We start from the raw sequence: 18553 nt of genomic DNA, 5'->3' as shown, positions 1-18553 counted from the left end.
CCCTGATGAGGATTCTGGGGCACCCTGAGACCTTCCCCACCTAGGAAGTAAATCTGCCGACGGTCACAGTGTGAGCACTGGACACTCACGTGAGAAGGAGTAGGTAAGTCACCCAGCGTCAGCTGAGCCTGATGTCCTGTGACACCCGAGAGGCCCGCTCTCTGAGCCAGCACTTCCCAAGCACAGCGCCCCGAGGGGGGACGCAGGGCTTCAGGGCTAAGCCCTCTCCCTTCCCCCACCCCAGCCAGGAGCCGGTCCTCCAAGGACCTCAGTAAGCCTTAAGGTGAGTCACTGCCTACAGGAGCCAGATGTGGAAGGCTGGAGACCTGGGAGCAGCTGCCATGGTGTGGGGGTGAAGGAAGGTGAGGACACGTGTAGTTGAGGAGGGATATTCCCGTGGAGCAGCCTGGAAGGGCAGTGCCGGTGGCTGGGGAAGGGCTTCTTGCAGAGATGGCATTCCCCTCCCTCGTCGGTGAGAGTGGATACAAGTTTGCCTGCAGCAAAAAGCAAATCCACCCCAAGGTCTAGGTCACCGCTCCGTGGCTGCCAATCGTCAGATCTGCCCTTGAACACAAATGGCAAGTCTGGACTCGGAACTGCAGCCTGTGCTGGGGGTGCGGAGGCTCCAGAGGGATGCATGGAGAAAGCCTGGGAGCTCAGGCTCCGAGATTGGCTGGGGCCCCAGGTTCTGGCTGCGCAGACATAGGGCTTAGGCTGCTCACTGTTTCTCTGCTCCCACCCCCACCCCCGGAGGCCACTGGCCACGGAGGGCCCAGCGGGCCCAGCAGAGCTGCTTGGAGCTGGGGGAGGAGGAGAGAACGGCAGTGAGGGCAGAGTGCTGGCCTGTCTCCCTGTCATCCTCAGTGTTTGGGGAGCAGCTGGCAAATGCCTCTGCTCCAGGGGAATCGGTCAAGCATCCCGCTGTCTAGACAGAGGTAGCCAGTGGTTTTGAGCTTTGACAGAGCCTGTCTCCAGGCCCTGGACTTCCGGAAGGTGTGTGGCAGCCCTGAGTGGGTTGTGGGGGGAAGGGGAGACTGTCTGTCCGGGTGGGGATGTTCCGTGATCTTCACCACACCCTGTGAGGAGGTGCTGTACTTGTTTCCACAGCCGAAGAAGTCAAAGCTCAGAGAGATTAAGTATCAGCCTAAGGCTATTGAGCAAGCGGGTGAACTGAAATTTGACCCACAACGCTGGTCACATCTCGTGGGCCTTTCCAGTGCTGGGCGAGGAGGGCCACGTGCTGGGGCGAGGCAGGCTGAGGCCCACAGGGGCCGGCCCTTGTGCAGCCCTGGATGGAGCCTCGGCACAGAAGGGAGTTCTCCTGATGCCACCGATGGTTAGATCACCTCCCGGAAGCCCTATTCTGGTGACGGCCAATTAACAAAGCAAGCTGGTCCCCACTCAGATGGCGGCCTTCTAGTGAGGGATCCATGGGCCAGGCCTCCCTGTGAACTCAGGGAGCCCGTTCCCAGATCTCGGGCTCCTGGGTCCCTGCTGGGAAGTTGTTACCACCTTCCTGGACTCCTGCTGATGCGACTGCAGCCACAGGGCACAGGGCCGGCAGGACAGCTCCCACCTGGAGAACCGCCGCCCTAAGCACAGGGGCCGGAATGGCCTCCTGTCAGCCCAGGATACGGGGCAGCTGGCAGAGATGACCTGGGCAGGTGGCTCCTGGAGTCCGAGAGGCAGGGCAGCATACGGCAGGAGAGACAGACCCCGGTGTCAGGTGGGGAAGCTCCCAGCTTCAGCCTCGTGGAGAAAGCCCCCTTAGCTGACATCTCATTAGCCTGTCAGTGCCCCCCCCCCCCCCCCTCCAAGAGCCTCTCTCTGAGTTTATTCCTCCTGAGAGCAGATTCTGGGAAAACGATTCTTTCCTATTTTGACGCTCCTCACAGAACTAGAGTCTTGCACCCTAACCGGTTTGGCTCAGTGGATAGAATGTCAACATGTGTCCTGAAAGGTCCCAGGTTCGATTCCGGTCAAGGGCATGTACTTTGGTTGCGGGCATATCCCCAGTAGGAGGTGTGCAGGAGGCAGCTGATCGGTGTTTCTCTCCCATGGATGTTTCTAACTCTATCCCTCTCCTTTCCTCTCTGTAAAAGAATCAATATATATATATATATATATATAATTTTAAAGAACTAGAATCTTGTGTTCTTTACAGAAAATGCTCTTCAAAAATATCACCACAAGACTTATTTTTCTCTCTTTCAAAAAATGAGAACAAGCCCCAGCCTGTGCGGCTCAGTTGGTTGGGCCTTGTCCCGGGCACCAAAAGGTTGCTGGTCAGATTCCTGGTCAGGGCACATGCCCGGGGTTGAGGGCCATTCGAGGGCGTGCAGGAGGCAGCTGATCCATGATCCGCTCTCACATCCATCCGTGCGTCTCTCTCTCTCTCTCTCCCCACTTTCTGTTTCTCTAAAAATCAATTTAAAAAATCTTTTAAAAAAATAAAAAATGAGAACAAAATATTAAGCTTTCCTAATTACACAAGAGTTTTGTCCACATTCACAAATTAATTCATTGGGGTGGATATTAAGTCAGTCTCACTGCTGTCACCCCCAGCCCCCACTCTGCTCTTCCCAAACCTCATTTGGCTCACAGGGGAGGTCCAGCCTGACGGTAAATGACACTGAAATGCCCCTGGCCAAAGCAACCACGTCCAATTATACTCTCCTGGCAGTCATTTCCGCTTTTAAGTTTCATTCACTCATTATTTCTGGGAAAACCTATTTGGTGCGCGTCACTGTGCCAGGTGCTGCGGGGAATGTAGTGTTTCCTGGCCCCCCTCAGGCCACATAGGCACAACCCTAATTCAAGGCGGTGTACATACGCCACGTGCCAGGAGAGGCCATGTGTAGCAGCCACTATTGCATGTCCATCCCGAAGCCACCCGGCTGGTGGTTTTACCGCCAACACAGCCCGGCTCGTCCCGGTGCTGTGACCGTGACCGTGTGCATCAGGGGCTGCTGGCCTCCCACCAACGGGATGAACCTAGTCTAAGCTGACCAAGGTAATTCCTTGCCAGGGATTGGTTAAGCACCCAACATGTGATGCAATTCGGGAAATGAGAAGTGAGGTACCATCTGCTGGTTGGGGGCAGTGGGGGTGGGGGCAGAGGTGTGGGGATAGTGGGGATGGGGGCAGGGAGGGTTCTTGCTCTCAAAAAGGAATGCAGGGGCCAAGGCCAGTTTGGCTCAGTGGATGGAGCGTTGGCCTTTGGACTGAAGGGTCCCAGGTTTGGTTCCGGTCAGGGGCATGTGCCTTGGTTGTGGGCACATCACCGGTGGGGAGTGTGCAGGAGGCAGGAGGCAGCTGGTCGATGTTTCTCTCTCATCGATGTTTCTGGCTCTCTGTCCCTCTCCCTTCCTCTCTGTAAAAAAAATCAATAAAATATCTATTTTTCAAAATAAATAAGTAAGTAAAAAGCAATGCAGGAAAAGGATTCTCTGATTTGCCACCCTGCGTAACACCGTGTGTGCACATGATTCTTGAAGTAGCCATCGTCATCGTATGACCACGAGGAGACAAGTGGAGGACAAAGGCTGGCGCTGACGGTGACAAAGAACCTGGGTCCTTGGTGGGATGTTGAGCCCCTGAACTAAGGAGCCCTGACACCCCTCTGCCTCCGGGTTTCCGTTATGTGAGACTGTAAATCTGCCTCCGGGTTTCTGTTACGTGAGACTAAACCTCCTCCCTGTTCAGGCTGTTGTGAGGTGGTCTTCTATTGCCTCCCGCCAAGAGCATTCTGCCTGATGTGAAGGCCTCTCGTGGTGATGCGATGGTTCACAGAAACGTTCAGTAAAATGATAATAAAAATATCAAGGCCCCTTAGATCTGTGTAGGCCTCTGAGTGCAGACACTGCCCCTGTCCTTTCCTCCGTCTTGGACCTTCTTCCGGCCGCAGGTCCTGGTCACCCAAACCGGCCTGCTTCTCTCAGTGATTCCAGGAGTCGTGGCTGAGCTTAAACTATAAATTGAAAGCACACAGAGCACATGGATGGCCCGAAAAACGTCCCTCTTCCCTTCCACACGGGCCTGCGAATGGAGCCGGAGTCTGACCTGTGGAGGACTAAGGGCACGGAGCCCCCCACCATGCCCCCCCACAAACCCCCCAACACACACACCAGGAAGCCTGACCCAGGGCGGCCCCCCATCTCCCAAGCCTCAGAGCTCTGCGCTGCTCCTGCAGACGGTGTGTGTGTGTGTGTGTGTGTGTGTGTGTGTGTGTGTGGCGGGCGACGTGGGACAAGAACCAGGCCAGATTCTGGGGGCTCCAGAGTGAGAATAAAGGCCACCTGACTGGCTGTTCCCTGTGTGGGGGCACTTGGGCCCTGGAGAGGAAAAAGCCTGAGGAGTTGTCTCCTTTTCCAGCCCATTTGGGTTTTTCTACTTTTCCTCCCTCCCCTCCTCTCTCCCCCAGCCCTCCCTGAGCTGCCCCTCCCGCCCCTTCCATTTCTCTCCCCCAGCCTTCCTCACTCCTCTCCATGTTATCCTTCGCCTCCCTTCTTTCCAGCCAAGGCTCTGCCGAGAGAGTCCCCGAAGAGTGAGGGCTCAGCTAACAGAGCCAATTGTCAGGCCCCGGCAGGTCACTGGCCCTGGCCGCCCGGTGTCAGGCCTGCAGGAGCCGGCAGGCAGGGCAGGTGCAGGGCATCAGACTCTTAACGGGTCTGCTCAGCTGTCACCGCCGCTCGCTGCAGAGACGGGATGAGATGGAGGGTCATGACAGCAGGAAGGGCCTCCTGATGGCGGCCCCCAGTCAGGGGTCCCTATCCTGTTTCCTCTTGCTCAGGCCCCGGCCTGGACAGGGAGGCGGACCAGGTTCCTCTCACAGGGACTGTGGCCGGGGCCCTGTTTCTCACAGCCCCTGAATGTGAGGATACCTCCCACCTCAGCAGCTTCATCAGGAAAACGAGGGAGCGTGCCTGGGGGACCCCCGAGCTCCCCACCCGCTGTAACCTGCCGGGGTTCCGGGCCGAGGGCTTGTGGCGGATGTGTAGAAGGAGGGAGGGAGGAAGTCTGCCATGTGGGCCAGCACAACGTCTGCCTCTCTCGCCTGGCCGGGGTGGCTCAGTGGTTGGGTGTTGGCCCATGAACCAGGAAGTCACAGTTTGATTCCAAACAGGGCACGTGACTGCTTGTAGGAGGCAGCTGATGGATGTTTCTCATCATTGACATTTCTCTCTCTCTTCCTCTCTCTTCCTCTCTGAAATCAATCAATCAATCAATCAATCAATCAATAAAGTCTGTCTCTCCCCTGGGCAATCCTGGTACCTGGAGGTGGGAGGAAACTGCTGCCCTCCTGGGACTCCCTGACGGTGGTCTCCCCTGAGCACGGACCCTTCGGGAGCGGGGGTGAGACCACGTGGATGCTTCAGCCCCCAGCATCCCAGCACAGGCTGCCTCCCGCCCCAGCCCTGGCCTCCCCTTTCCGAAGAGGGACCGCCTCTTTCCCCCGGAGGCTCTTGGGGCAGCTCCTTGTGCAAGAGGAGCTGAGCGCTCCTGGGCCGGGGCCCTCAGACCCATCACAGGCTGTGACAAATGCTTTTTACTACCCACGCCCCCGCTCAGCCGTCCGCCTGGGAAGAGCATCGGAGGTGATTTAATCGAAGCCCCTTTTTTTTTTAACCAAAGAGAAGCAAGGCCCAGTGGGTGACTGGCCCTCGCCTGGGACCAGTGAGGTGGGAGAGGAGACGGGGGTGGGGGTGGTGGTGGTGGTGGTGGTGGTGGTGGTGGTGATGGGGGGTGAGGTTTCTTGCACATCTTATGCCAGAAGGTGAAGAGAAACCCTCAGCAGGCACAGTCTCTTGTGAGCCCTACAGAATCACGCGGGGACCAGGGTGAGAACCCCGGGTTCTGTTCTGATAAGTGATGTCACTCACTCGGCAACGCCCCTCGGTCTCACTCACCCCGCAGCCAGAGCCACTGCCTTGCACCACGTGATGGGGAAGACAATGGGACTGACCGACCAGAAAGGGGTCAGACAGCTGCCTCTTCGCCCCTGCACCTCCTGCAGACACCCCCTAAGCACAGAGCATCCCTCACACAACCATTCCCATCCTCACACCTAAAAACAGGGGTAAGTCACTCCACAGCATGTAATAGCAACATTTCTTTGCATCCAGAATCCAATCTAGATTTAAGCATTGCATTTGGTTGTTATATCTCTTAGTCTCTCTTTTGTCTAGATCAGTCCCCCAACTGTAGTGGGTCCCCCCAAAAAGACATGTCCATATCCCAGAACCTGTGAAGGTGACTTCATGTGGAAAAAGGGGACTTGGTAAGATGTGTTAAGGACCTTGAGATCATCCTGGATTACCTGGGTCCCCAAACCCAAAGACAAGTGTCTTTATAAAGGAGGAGGAGGAGTGTGAAGGCAGAAGCAGAGGCGAGAGATGCAGCCACAAGCCGAGGGCTGTGGGAGCACCAGCAGCTGCAAAGGCTCCTCCCCGGAGCCAGAGCCGGAGCCGGAGCCAGAGCCAGAGCCGTTGGGAGCACAGCCCCACCAGCACCCTGACTCTGGACGTCCAGCCTCCAGACTGTGAGAGAATAAACTTCTGCTGTTTTGATAAGGCACCAAGTTTGTGGTGATTCCTTATGACATCCTTAGGAAACACATATCCACCATTTTTTTAAAAAAGAAAACGACAGACTTCTCAAAGAGACTAGGAATCTTTGTCGTATAGAATGTCCCAAATCTGAAACTGTCTTCACACTAACCTTTTAAAGTCATAAATCAGACCAAGTCAGTCCTCTGCTTAAAAGCTTCTAATTTAAGATAAGCTATAAACTCTTTGATTTACACAGTCCTGCGTGCTTTGACTCCTTCTCACTCCTCTAACCTCACCTTTCCCTCCCTCGGCCCCCCCACCTCACTGCAGCTCACCGACCTTCTCCAGTTCCTCACTCGTGCCAAGCTCACCCCACGTTTTGGCTCTGTCCTCTGCCTCGGTGACAACCAGGCACAATGCTTGATCTTTGAATCTGGATGGGGGTCGGGGGCAATGAAGGACATTATTGGGACAATTGGGGAGTTTAAATATGGACTGTATACTGGGTTAACTCGTGGGTCAGTAGTACCGTTATGGGTTAGCTAGGAAAATAGTGCCATCCCCGTTCTCAAGAGCTGCATGCTGAAGTATTTAGGGGTGAAATATCATGATGCCTGAAACTTTCAAACAAATTGTAGCAAAATATTGATAATTGACAAATCCAGGAGAAGGTGCAATTGGTGTTCATAGCAGCATCATTTCAACTTTTCTCTGGGTTTTAAAATCAAAAGTAAATGGGGGGAAAGATGGACAATTTAAAGAAAATAAACTTTAATCCAGGCAGGCTCAAATTTTCATGTGCATTAAAAATTACGTAGGACGTTTGTTAAAATGCGGACTCTAGGGATTCAGAAGATCGTAGTGGGGGGCTGCTTTCTCCAGGCCCCAGGTGATTCTTTTCTTTTTTCTTTTTTAATATATTTTATTGATTTTTCACAGAGAGGAAGAGAGAGAGAGATATAGAGAGTTAGAAACATCGATGAGAGAGAATCATCAATCAGCTGCCTCTTGCACACCCCCTACTGGGGATGTGCCCGCAACCAAGGTACATGCCCTTGCCCGGAATCGAACCCGGGACTTTTCAGTCCACAGGCCGACGCTTTATCCACTGAGCCAAACCAGTTTCGGCCCCAGGTGATTCTGAGTCAAACATGTCACACACACACACACACACACACACCCGCCTACATGAGAAGGAAGTTGCACTTAGCATTCTGAGGCCATAGCTGCAGCCAAGGGCTCTGGTTGAAGGTCAGGCAGATGGAGATGCGATCTGACGATGACGGCAGGACTGGGGATTGGGACAGAGCACAGGCCAGGGGAGGTGAGGACAGAATCTGCTCTCCTTTCCCGGCTTTTGGCTTCTGGATGTGGGGAGGGGACAGAGGAGGCTCCTGGAGCCCACAGGAAGAATGAAAGCAGGGCTCTGACAGCCTAACACCAGTGCTGCTATTCCATTTCACGCGCCCTTGGTTAATCCTCCTCGCTTGTGAAAAGGAGGTCATCCTTTTGAAGCCTCCTCCAAATCCCAATGTTCCTTTTGCTTTGAGTCTTAAATACAAGCCTCTGGATGCATTCAGACGGCAGACATGTCATTCTGGCTTGTGGCCACAAGGTGGCAGCAACACATCTCTCTTTATTTCCCAGATTGATCAGCAGAGGAAAGATTTTTTTCAGGTGCCTCAGGGTTACCCTTCAGTTTAATCAACATTTATCTGATGGAAAGGCGAATAAGACGTGATTACTGCCCTCAGAGATTATACTGACGGGCCTGGCTGGTGGCGCAGTGGTCAGAGCTTTGGCCAGTCGATGGCACATGTACATACCTGGATCCCGGTTGGGGCATGAGGGAGACCACCAATCAATATGTATCTCTCATATCAATGTTTCTCTCTCTTTCTCCCCCTCCTCCTCCCTTCCCTCCACTCTCCCTGGAAATCATTGGGAATAATAATCCTTGGATGAGGATTAACAAAAACAAAGTTCATATTGTCAGGGAGGGAAAAGTCAGACATACAAACAGATTACTAGTTTACTAGCTGTGTGACCTGGTAAGATGTGTTACCAGGGACTTGGTAAGGTGTTAATGACCTTGAGATCATCCTGGATTACCTGGGTCCCCAAACCCAAAGACAAGTGTCTTTATAAAGAAGGAGGAGGAGTGTGAAGGCAGAGCAGAGACAAGTTGTTGAACCTCTAAGTGCCTCTGTTTCCTTAACTTTAAAATGGGAACAGTAATAGCACCTACGTGTAGAGTTGTTGTGAAGATTAAAAGTGGGAATAGCTGAAACCGGTTTGGCTCAGTGGATAGAGTGTCGGCTTGTGGACTGAAAGGTCCCGGGTTCGATTCCGGTCAAGGGCATGTACGTTGGTTGTGGGCACATCCCAAGTAGGGGGTGTGCAGGAGGCAGCTGATCAATGATTCTCTCTCATGGATGTTTCAAACTCTCTATCCCTCTCTCTTCCTCTCTGTAAAAAAAATATGTTTTTTAGCCAGAACCGGTTTGGCTCAGTGGATAGAGCATCGGCCTGCGGACTGAAAGGTCCCGGGTTCGATTCCGGGCAAGGGCATGTGCCTTGGTTGCGGGCACATCCCCAGTGGGAGGTGTGCAAGAGGCAGCTGATTGATGATTCTCATCGATGTTTCTAGCTCTCTATCCCTCTCTCTTCCTCTCTGTGAAAAATCAATAAAATAGATTTTTTTTAAAATATGTTTTTTTAAAAAGTGGTAACAGATGTAACATGTTGGCCATTACATAAAATACAGAGAGACAGAAAAGATACCCAGAGTGCTCCTTAACTGGGAGGGGAACCCCAAGATGGAGACAATGGGGAGAGAATTCTACTCTGGTGGAGCCGCTCTGCCGGGGGGACCCAGCTGGACCGGCCTGGGCGAGCCCGTCCGGAATGGCGCTGGCCCTGCCTGGAGCTCGTCCTGCGCCCACAGGCCCAGGGCACAGGCTCCGCAGGGCCGGACCCGCCAGGACGAGCCCCCGGAGAGGCAGCCGCCGTTGGTGCAGCCTCAGACCGCGACTTCGTCCCGCTGAGCTTCGGGTCCTCCCTGTGATGGGGAAGGGGTCACAGGACCAAGGAATGGGGCGGAGTTCCACATTTCGGACGCTGTGGAGAGAGCAGTAACGTCAGCCAACTCAGGAGCATCAGGGATGGGAGCGAAGGATGCGAAGAGGAAGCGCTAGAAAGGCAAAGAGAGCACACTTAGGGAGCACACTCCTTTCCCTCGCCTGGGGGATGGAGGCAGGGCCCATCCTAGACCTCACGGGGCAGGGAGACCCCACTGACACTTAGTTACAAGTGCTTACCGCTGTGTCTCTGCCCCTCTGTGTCTGTTTCCTCTCTGTCACACGGGAGAGGAAGAAGACAAGCAACAGTGCTGAGCACCCACTAATGGTTTATGTACAACAGCTCATCTAGAGCTCACGGCAACCCTGGGGGAAGGGGTCGCCCTGCCGTTACACGGATGAAAAGACGGAAGCTCAGAGCAGACAGGTAACGTGCCCAGGGTCATACAGCTAGGCAGTGCCCAGGCTGGGGTCCTGCTCGTTTCTCCCTGACCTTTTCCTCCAACCCCCCTCAGGAATGCCTGGGAATCTTCTCATCGTCAGTACCCAGCTCCGGAAACACAGACTCACACCGCCCGCCTCGGGGTGCCTCTGCCCATTTCTCCGTACTGTGACTGCTCTGTGGCCTGTCTGGGAGTCCAGCTTCCCGTCTCCCACACTCCCCTCCACACCCAGCTTCCGGTCCATGGCCCACCATCATCCGCTCGTACTCTTGCCCGTGATGTAAACTTTGTCTCTCACCTTCCAAGCAAATTTCTGAATGCGTCCAACTGTCATTTTTCTCCAAGCCTTCACCAAAGCAGCCACGGTGGCAGAAGGGAGACGGGAAAGAATCACGCTGGCTAATCCTTACACGGCGTGTCCTGGGTGCCAAGCGCTAAGTGCTTCGCATATTAATTCATTCCAGCCTCCAGCACTCCGGGGGAGGTGCGATCGTCCCACTTGTGGATGAAGACAGTGGGGTGAACTGAGGTTAAATCACTCACCTACCCCCACAGCACTCAGCTGATTAAATCGAGGAGCCTTGATCGAACCCAGGCAACCTTATTCGATCTCAGCGCCCCGTCTGTGGCAGTGAGCTGTCTGCCAGCGCAGAGGACGTGGGCCTTTCCCGCTCTCCATCAGCCACAAATTCGTGGCTCCTTCGACCCTGGGCCTGGCACTGCTTGCAGCCACTAGGGGGGATACTTCAAACAAACAAACAAACAAACAAAAAACCCACCTCTGAGGACATGCTTAGAGAGAGAGAGAAATAGCAATCAGTTGCCTTCCCTATGTGCCCTGATTGGAACTCAAACTGGCAACCGTTCAGTGTTCAGGATGATGCTCAACCAACGGAACCTCTCTGGTTGGGCCAGTGGGGATAATTTAAAAGAAGTCCAGATCCTCACTGCATTAAAGGGCTGACAATATCACTCGGGAGATCAATAATATTAATATTAATAATGATAAAAATAGCTTACATTTAAAAATATTAATATATATATATATATATATATATATATATATATTTTTTTTTTTTACTGATTTCAGAGAGGAAAGGAGTGGGAGAGAGAGATAAAACATCAACAGCCCTAGCTGGTTTGGCTGAGTGGATAGAGCGTCGGCCTGCAGACCCAAGGGTCCCAGGTTGGATTCCGGTCAAGGACACATGCCTGCATTGCAGGCTCAGTCCGATATGCAGAAGGCAGCCAATCATGATTCCCTCATCAATGATGTTACTATCTTTCTTCCTCTCCCTTCTTCTCTGAAATATATATGTGTATATATATATATATATATATATATATATATATATATATATATATAAACAGCTGCCTCCTGCATGCCCCTACTGGGGATTGAGCCCCCAACCTGGGCATGTGCCCTGACCAGAACCAAGCCATGCCCTCCTGAAGTATGTATAGGTCAACGCTCAACCACTGAGCCGCCGTGGCCAGGCTTACATTTTCAGCTATTATGTATTATCTGGACATTTTACGTATTCATTTAGTCCTCCAAACACACCATGAGGTGGAAACTACAATTATCCCCATTTTACTGAAGGACATGGGAGAGCATAGTATCAAACTAAATTCATACAAAAGAAAGTATTGAGTCAGATGGGAAGCTGGGCAACTGGATGGCAGAGCCCTGAGTTTTACCTGTGCCCCTTCCTCCTGCCTTTCTTTCCGCCCCAAGATCTCCGGGCCTGGCTCTTTCTGAGTAAGTGGGATGAGTCTCTTCTGTTTGTCAGTTGGCCCTTCCTCACCGAGGCCCTGGTCTTCTCTCTCCCGCTCCCTCAGCCCTGCTGAGGAGGCCCTGGCCGCTCACTCCAAGGCATCTGGGTTGTGAGCTGGGAGCTCAAGCAGAGGAGGGGATGGGAACCCCAAGGGGACTCCCTGGTCCCAGCCCAAGCGGCCTTTACTCTCAAGGCAGAGGTCTACCAGCAGCTCCCAATGAAGACAGGGCCTGAGCTGGCCCTCCCAGGCCTTGCCTGCCCCTCTGCAGGCAGCACCAGCTCAGACTACCAGTTTGCATCCTGAGGACGGCAAGCAGGGCCAGGGCAGGGTCTAGGCTGCAGTAGATGGGGCTCCTGGCCAGTAGCAGCTGGGACCAGAGCCTAGGGCTGTGGCAGAAAGAGCCAAGGTTTCCCCAGCCCCTCCTCACATCTACCAAGACCCTTACTGCCCGCCAGGCAGGACCCGCGCCCTCCCCACTGCTGGGGTCCCAGGGGACAGGTCCTGGCATGCCTATTCCCTCCCTCCCACCCTCCCTCTCCCATTCCCCCGGCAACCAGAACAGACCCATCAAGGAGAAGGGCCTGGCAGCTGTGCGGGGAGAGACTAATGGCCCGGAAGGAAGGAGGGGCCGGAGAGAGAGGCGGTGGGGACGGGAGCCTGCGCCTGGGCGTTGGCCCTCCTCAGAGGACAGACACAAAGCGGGGAGGCTGCTCTGCCCTGCAGTGCTGAGGGAGCTGGCCTCCTCACCGCCTCAGCCAGACAGCCCACCCGGAGCCCCAAACCCGCCTCCCAGATGCCCAGCTCTTGTCCTCAGGGCCAACCCCAGGCAGACCTGTCCCTCCCGGAGAGGCCTGGAGTCCCCGCGGCAGCAGCCCCCTGGCTCCTGGCAAACGCCGAAGGTCTCAGCATCCCGGCTCCTGCAGACCCTGCGAGCTGCCCCTGTCCACTCCCCGCAGCCTGTGCCTGCGACTGGAAGCCATTTGACATGCAAAGGCCGGACCTCAGCCCTCCAGCTAACTCCAGGGGGCGGGGGGAGGAAGGGGGGAGGTGTGTGTGGTGTGTGTGCACATAGGTATGCAGTGCTACCATACACATGGTCTGCCTGTGTGCACAGGCTTGTGCGTCTGCTCTGTGGCCTCCTTTCTCCGCTTTCAGTCCCTGAACCGCTGGGGATGGGCACCTTCTCTTTCCCCATCTCTTCCCCCATCCAGCCCCACCCATCCTTGGGTACCCGCACCTCCCTCATACTGGAAACCGGTTCCTGTCAGTCCATCCATCTCTCAGGCTTGGCAGCAGCCGCCACCCTCAGCCCCCTCCCCTTCCTACCTCAGGAATCGGCCTGGTTCCCGTAAGGCCATGACTGCGCAGCAGTTGGTTGGGGGAAGGGAGCATCCAGCAAAGCCAGACAGTGTGCTCCGGCTCAGTCAGCGCAGCTTCTGGCAGGACACGGATCCTGCCCGGCGGGTCTCAGAGCTGGCCCAGTCACCCTCAGCACCCCCTGATGTGCCCACCCTGCCAGGGCCTGGATGGGCCCGGTTTGGGAGCTGTGTCCTCAAACTGAGACGCAAGCAGGCAGGCCCTGGCCGAGTGTCCGGGGAGGGGGAGGGAGGAGAAGTGGCCAGTGCATTAGCCGCAGCGCTGGCGCCAGGCAGCAGCCCGCACCGGGCCCTGGGGATTACAGAGAGGCAGGCGGCCTTCCCCAGCCCCTGAGCCCCGTCCCCCCTCCTGTTCCCCAAACCTCGCTGGGGGTGGTGACAAAGGAGGTAACTGACAGCAGGTGAAGGCAGAGCGCAGCCTTCAGGGGAAAGTGGAGACTCGGGCTCTGGGGCCTAAGCCAGACCGGCTCCCCATCTCCCTGAGCCACCTCCTCCGTCCTGGGCCAGAACCCCTCCCTCAGTCCTCCTGCTACCCCCCAGTTTCTACCAGGTCCTTCAGGCAGGGACCCCGGCCCAAACCCGCCCTCCCATCCTATCCTCCAGCTCCGGATGCTTGCGGAAAAGCGCTGACCTCCAACCCCGCCTGCCCGGGGCCTGCAGGCGCCATCCCCGCTCGCTTCGCTACCAGCAACAGGGGGAACCGAGCGGGCCGGGCGCCAGCGGCCAGGGAGGAGGAGGGCGGGCGCTGCCGCCGCTGCAGGGTGGGGCGCCCCCCTCCCCACTTAGCCGCACGGTCAGGCCAGTGGGAGGAGCCGCCCGGGCCCCCGCAGCGCCTGCGGGACTATAAAGCCGCCCCGCCGGGTCTGCGGCCCCGGGACCGGCCCTGCGCGCGGACACTGCCCGTCCGTCCTCGGTCCTCGGTCGCCATGAGCCACTCGTCGGGCCTGCGGGCCAGCAGCATCAGCTCCACCTCCTACCGCCGCACCTTCGGGCCGCCGCCCTCCCTGTCCCCCGGGGCCTTCTCCTACTCGTCCGGCTCCCGCTTCTCGGGCAGCCGCCTGCTGGGCTCCGCGTCCTCCGGCTCCTCCGGGCGCCTGGGCAGCTTCCGCGCGCCCCGCTCCGGCGCGGGCGCCCTGCTGCGCCTGCCCTCGGAGCGCCTCGACTTCTCGCTGGCCGAGGCCCTCAACCAGGAGTTCCTGGCCACGCGCAGCAACGAGAAGCAGGAGCTGCAGGAGCTCAACGACCGCTTCGCCAACTTCATCGAGAAGGTGCGCTTCCTGGAGCAGCAGAACGCCGCTCTGCGCGGCGAGCTGAGCCAGGCCCGCGGCCAGGAGCCGGCGCGCGCCGACCAGCTGTGCCAGCAGGAGCTGCGCGAGCTGCGCCGCGAGCTGGAGCTGCTGGGCCGCGAGCGCGACCGGGTGCAGGTGGAGCGCGACGGGCTGGCGGAGGACCTGGCGGCGCTCAGGCAGAGGTCAGGGGGCAGGGCGGCCGCGACCTCGGGGAGGCTGCCCCCCCTTTCTTTCTCTCCACCCCCCCACCCCCGGGAGGTGCTTCCAGGCTCAACCCGGGAGGGCGCGTGCTGGCAGCATCCTGCCCTCCCTCTGCCACTGGGCTGAGTCTCTGGGGAGGGAACGTGCTGTGTCTCTTCGTGTCTAAAGCGGCCTCCGCCCAGCTCCAGCCCATTAGACGGAAAATGGGGCGCGCCCATCAGGCAGCCTGGAGACCCCCCTTGGGAGTCCTGGGCAGTCCTGGGTGAGGGAGGAGTGCGGGAGGATGGTGACCCTGCAGCTCAGCCTCTGCCCACTCTTCCCGCCAGGCTGGAGGACGAAACGCACAAGCGGGAGGCCGCTGAGCACAACCTCGTGCTCTTCCGCAAGGTGAGCCCGGGCCCCGCGTGGATTTCTGTCCCCCTGCCTCTACCCCGAGCCTGTGTGTCCAGGGCAGCATCTGTGGGTGCGGGGAGGCCATCAGAAGCCTTCAGATGCTCGTCCTCGTGCTGAGCAGTCCCTCTCCTGAACCCCCACTGTACCCCCTGAAGGACGTGGACGATGCCACCCTGGCCCGCCTGGAGCTAGAGCGCAAGATTGAGTCTCTGATGGATGAGATTGAGTTCCTCAAGAAGCTGCATGAGGAGGTGGGTGAGCCCGGGAATCAGGGGGGAGGCTCCGGAGGTTGGGAGGGGTCTCTTTGGAGCCAGGAGGCAAGCCCCGGAGGAGACTGGCAGGTGCAGCGGAGGAACAGGCCTGGGGAAGCGAAGTGAGGTTCTGTGGACACAGCCCCGCCACCTCCCACAGGTGGCTTGTCTCCCGCCCACGCGCCACCTGGTGGCGAACGGCCTCCCGGGGAGCCGCACTCCCTAGCGCCCCCTTGTGTTCACTCAAGTGTTTGTCACTCTTTCCTGTGCGCCACCTCCACGGGTCCGCGGGGGATCCGCGCGGTGCACTCGACGTCTCGCCGTCCCCGGGCGGCAGGAGCTGCGGGACATGCAGGTGAACATGGAGAGCCAGCAGGTGCAGCAGGTGGAAGTGGAGGCGACCGTGAAGCCCGAGCTCACGGCGGCGCTGAGGGACATCCGCGCGCAGTACGAGAGCATCGCCGCCAAGAACATGCAGGAGGCGGAGGAGTGGTACAAGTCCAAGGTGGGCGAGCCCCGGGGGCTGGGGAGGACCCCAGAGGGGAGGGGAGGACCCAGACGGGAGGGGGGGGACGCTTGGGCGGCGGCGCGCCCTGCGGGCCCACACCGGGCTGCCCGCCCCCCGCAGTACGCGGACCTGTCGGACGCCGCCAACCGGAACCACGAGGCGCTGCGCCAGGCCAAGCAGGAGATGAATGAGTCGCGACGTCAGATCCAGAGCCTGACGTGCGAGGTGGACGGGCTGCGCGGCACGGTGAGCTCCCGGCTGCCGCCGGCAGGGGGGGAAGGGGGGACAGTGCAGGGGTCCCCTCTCTGACCCGCCCCCCCCCCCTCCCCCCCAGAACGAGGCGCTGCTGCGGCAGCTGCGGGAGCTGGAGGAGCAGTTCGCCCTGGAGGCCGGCGGCTACCAGGCGGGCAACGCGCGCCTCGAGGAGGAGCTGAGGCAGCTCAAGGAGGAGATGGCGCGGCACCTGCGCGAGTACCAGGAGCTCCTCAACGTCAAGATGGCCCTGGACATCGAGATCGCCACCTACCGGAAGCTGCTGGAGGGCGAGGAGAGCCGGTGGGGCGGGGCTGCCGGGGGGCGGGTGTGGTCCGGGAAGGGGTGTGTGGGTTCAGGGCTGGGCGGAGGAGCTGACCGCTGGCTTCGCCCCCAGGATCTCCGTGCCCGTCCATTCCTTTTCGTCCTTTAACATAAGGACGACCGGTGAGTCCCCCCCAGCTGGCCTCCCACCGGTCTGCCCCCTTGTCCTCTGCTGCCCTGACTCTTGCTATGGCTCTGCCCAGGGGTGGTGTCTCCCTGTGAGCCATGGAATCCCGGTCTACTCTGTCCTTCTGGTTAAGTCCTGCCCCTCCCCTCACCGTCCGTGTGAGGGCAAAGGAAGGTAATCGCCAGGCCTCTGCCCCCCTCCCCTGCTTTTCCCAGCGCCCGAGGTGGAGCCCCCGCAGGACAGCCACAGCCGGAAGATGGTTCTGATCAAGACCATTGAGACCCGGAATGGGGAGGTGAGATGGGGCCCTTGGGACCGGGACCCCATCGTTTCCCAGGCTTGGCTGCAGCTGACCTTAGGATACCGTGGGTTCGTGGTTCTGGGGGTGGGAGGGAGGCAGAGAAGGTAGACGCGTAGATTGGAGCCTCAGCATTTTATGCCGGAGAGGAGACGCCAGATCCCAACGGAGCTGGGAGGAGGGTGGTGCTGAATGGTTTGTGCCCTTCCCATGCCTTGCCCCCAGCAGGTGGTGACAGAGTCCCACAAGGAGCAGCGCAGCGAGCTGGACAAGTCCTCTACTCACAGCTACTGACCCCCCTGGTGCAGAACTCCCTGGCCCTGCCCTCGGCCTACTCAGAGCCCATACCTTAAGGCCAGCCCTGAATTAGTCTCCTCTCCATCTGCATGCATGGAGGGGGTGTACCCGTTGCCCCTGCCCCTTCCCTGGCCTCTAGCCAAACCCTACCCAGGCCGCGTAGCTGAGCCTCTCCCTGCCCTGACCCATACATTCCCCTTTTCTGACCTTGGGAAGAGGCCAATGATTCCCACGTCTACTTCTGCCACAACCCCACGATCAGGGCGTGGGCCAGGGTCTGAGTTTAACTTATGAATCAAATAAAACTGCTGTCACAGAAACCTCTGTCGTGCCTTTGTGTCCGTGGGAGTGGGGGTGCCTGTGAGGAGGAGGCTCAGCAGCATTCTCTCCTTGTCTCCAGCCCTTTCTCTTCTGCTTCCCACTGTCTGTGCATCCCACTAGGAGGCTAGATGACTCCTGTCTGCCTTTCTGGCTTTTCTCCTTCCTCTCTGTCCATTCCCTCCAACTTCTGTTCCCCTCTGCAGCCCTGAATGCCCAGTTGCCTCTGGGTGTCCCACGGGCCCACAAATTCGACATGTCCCAAACTGAGCTCATCTCCTGCTCTACCATCTGCAATCATGTTCTTCCTTCTGGATTCCCCGCCTTAGAAGAAGGCATCACTAGACCTTCTATTGCCAAAGTTAGAATTCAACTCATCTTACACCCTTTTCTTCGCCTCCCCTCCCCAGGCAATTCTGTTAATTTCTTTCTTAATTCATTCAAGCCTGTCTGATTCTCCCCATCCGCCCTGCCACCATTCTAGTCCAGGCCAGCATCATCTCTGGCCTGGGTCACACTCTCTGCCTCAGCAGTCTCTCCCCTCGCCTGTCCCTGCCATCCCCTTAAACCGATCAACACGCAGCCAGCAAATCAGACTGCCACCACCACCCCTCCCCCCACTTGAAAAAGTCCACTTCTGCCCTGGCCGGGTAGCTCAGTTGGTTAGCATCGTCCCGATATGCCAAGGTTGTGGGTTCAATGTGGTTCAATCTCCAGTCGGGACACATACTAGAATCCAATGAACAAGCATAAATAAGTGGAAAAACAAATCAATGTTTCTCACCCTAGCCGGTTTGTCTCAGGTAGGGGTGTCGAACTCAATCAGAGAAGGGGCCAAAATCTAAAATCCAGCCTAAATCGTGGGCCGAATGGTTTACTGAACAGTCATAAACTGACAATGTCATAAACTGACAGCGGAGTGCAGTGATGACAGCGCGGTGCAGGCCACATTGCAAGGCCTGGCGGGCTGGATTTGGCCCGCGGGCCTTGGGTTTGACACATGTGGATAGAGCATCAGCCCACAGACTGAAGAGTCCCAGGGTTCTATTCAGGTCAAAGCTGTGTG

The 18553-nt window shown here is 57.4% G+C and overlaps 1 protein-coding gene across 2 annotated transcripts; it reads left to right on the top strand.

Annotated features, from left to right (window-relative positions):
* Positions 1-14155: 14155 nt before the first annotated feature.
* Positions 14156-17486, top strand: PRPH (peripherin; the record flags this gene model as incomplete). 2 transcript variants are annotated; one of them, XM_084879615.1, is made up of 9 exons in its annotated part: positions 14156-14700; positions 15046-15106; positions 15268-15363; positions 15701-15868; positions 15992-16117; positions 16206-16426; positions 16521-16570; positions 16790-16869; positions 17101-17486. In XM_084879615.1, 9 exons carry the CDS (start codon positions 14156-14158, stop codon positions 17164-17166), a joined length of 1413 nt encoding a protein of 470 aa, XP_084735741.1. In that variant the 3' UTR covers positions 17167-17486. The 2 variants fall into 2 exon arrangements, with proteins under 2 accessions (XP_084735741.1, XP_084735740.1); XM_084879614.1 differs by having other exon boundaries at positions 17098-17486.
* Positions 17487-18553: the final 1067 nt, after the last annotated feature.

The sequence above is a fragment of the Pipistrellus hanaki genome (assembly GCF_964339955.1).
Source record: "Pipistrellus hanaki genome assembly, chromosome: 3".
Taxonomy (NCBI): Eukaryota; Metazoa; Chordata; class Mammalia; order Chiroptera; family Vespertilionidae; genus Pipistrellus; species Pipistrellus hanaki.
Note: the sequence above shows the minus strand (reverse complement) of the source record. Positions and strands in the feature narration are given on the sequence as shown.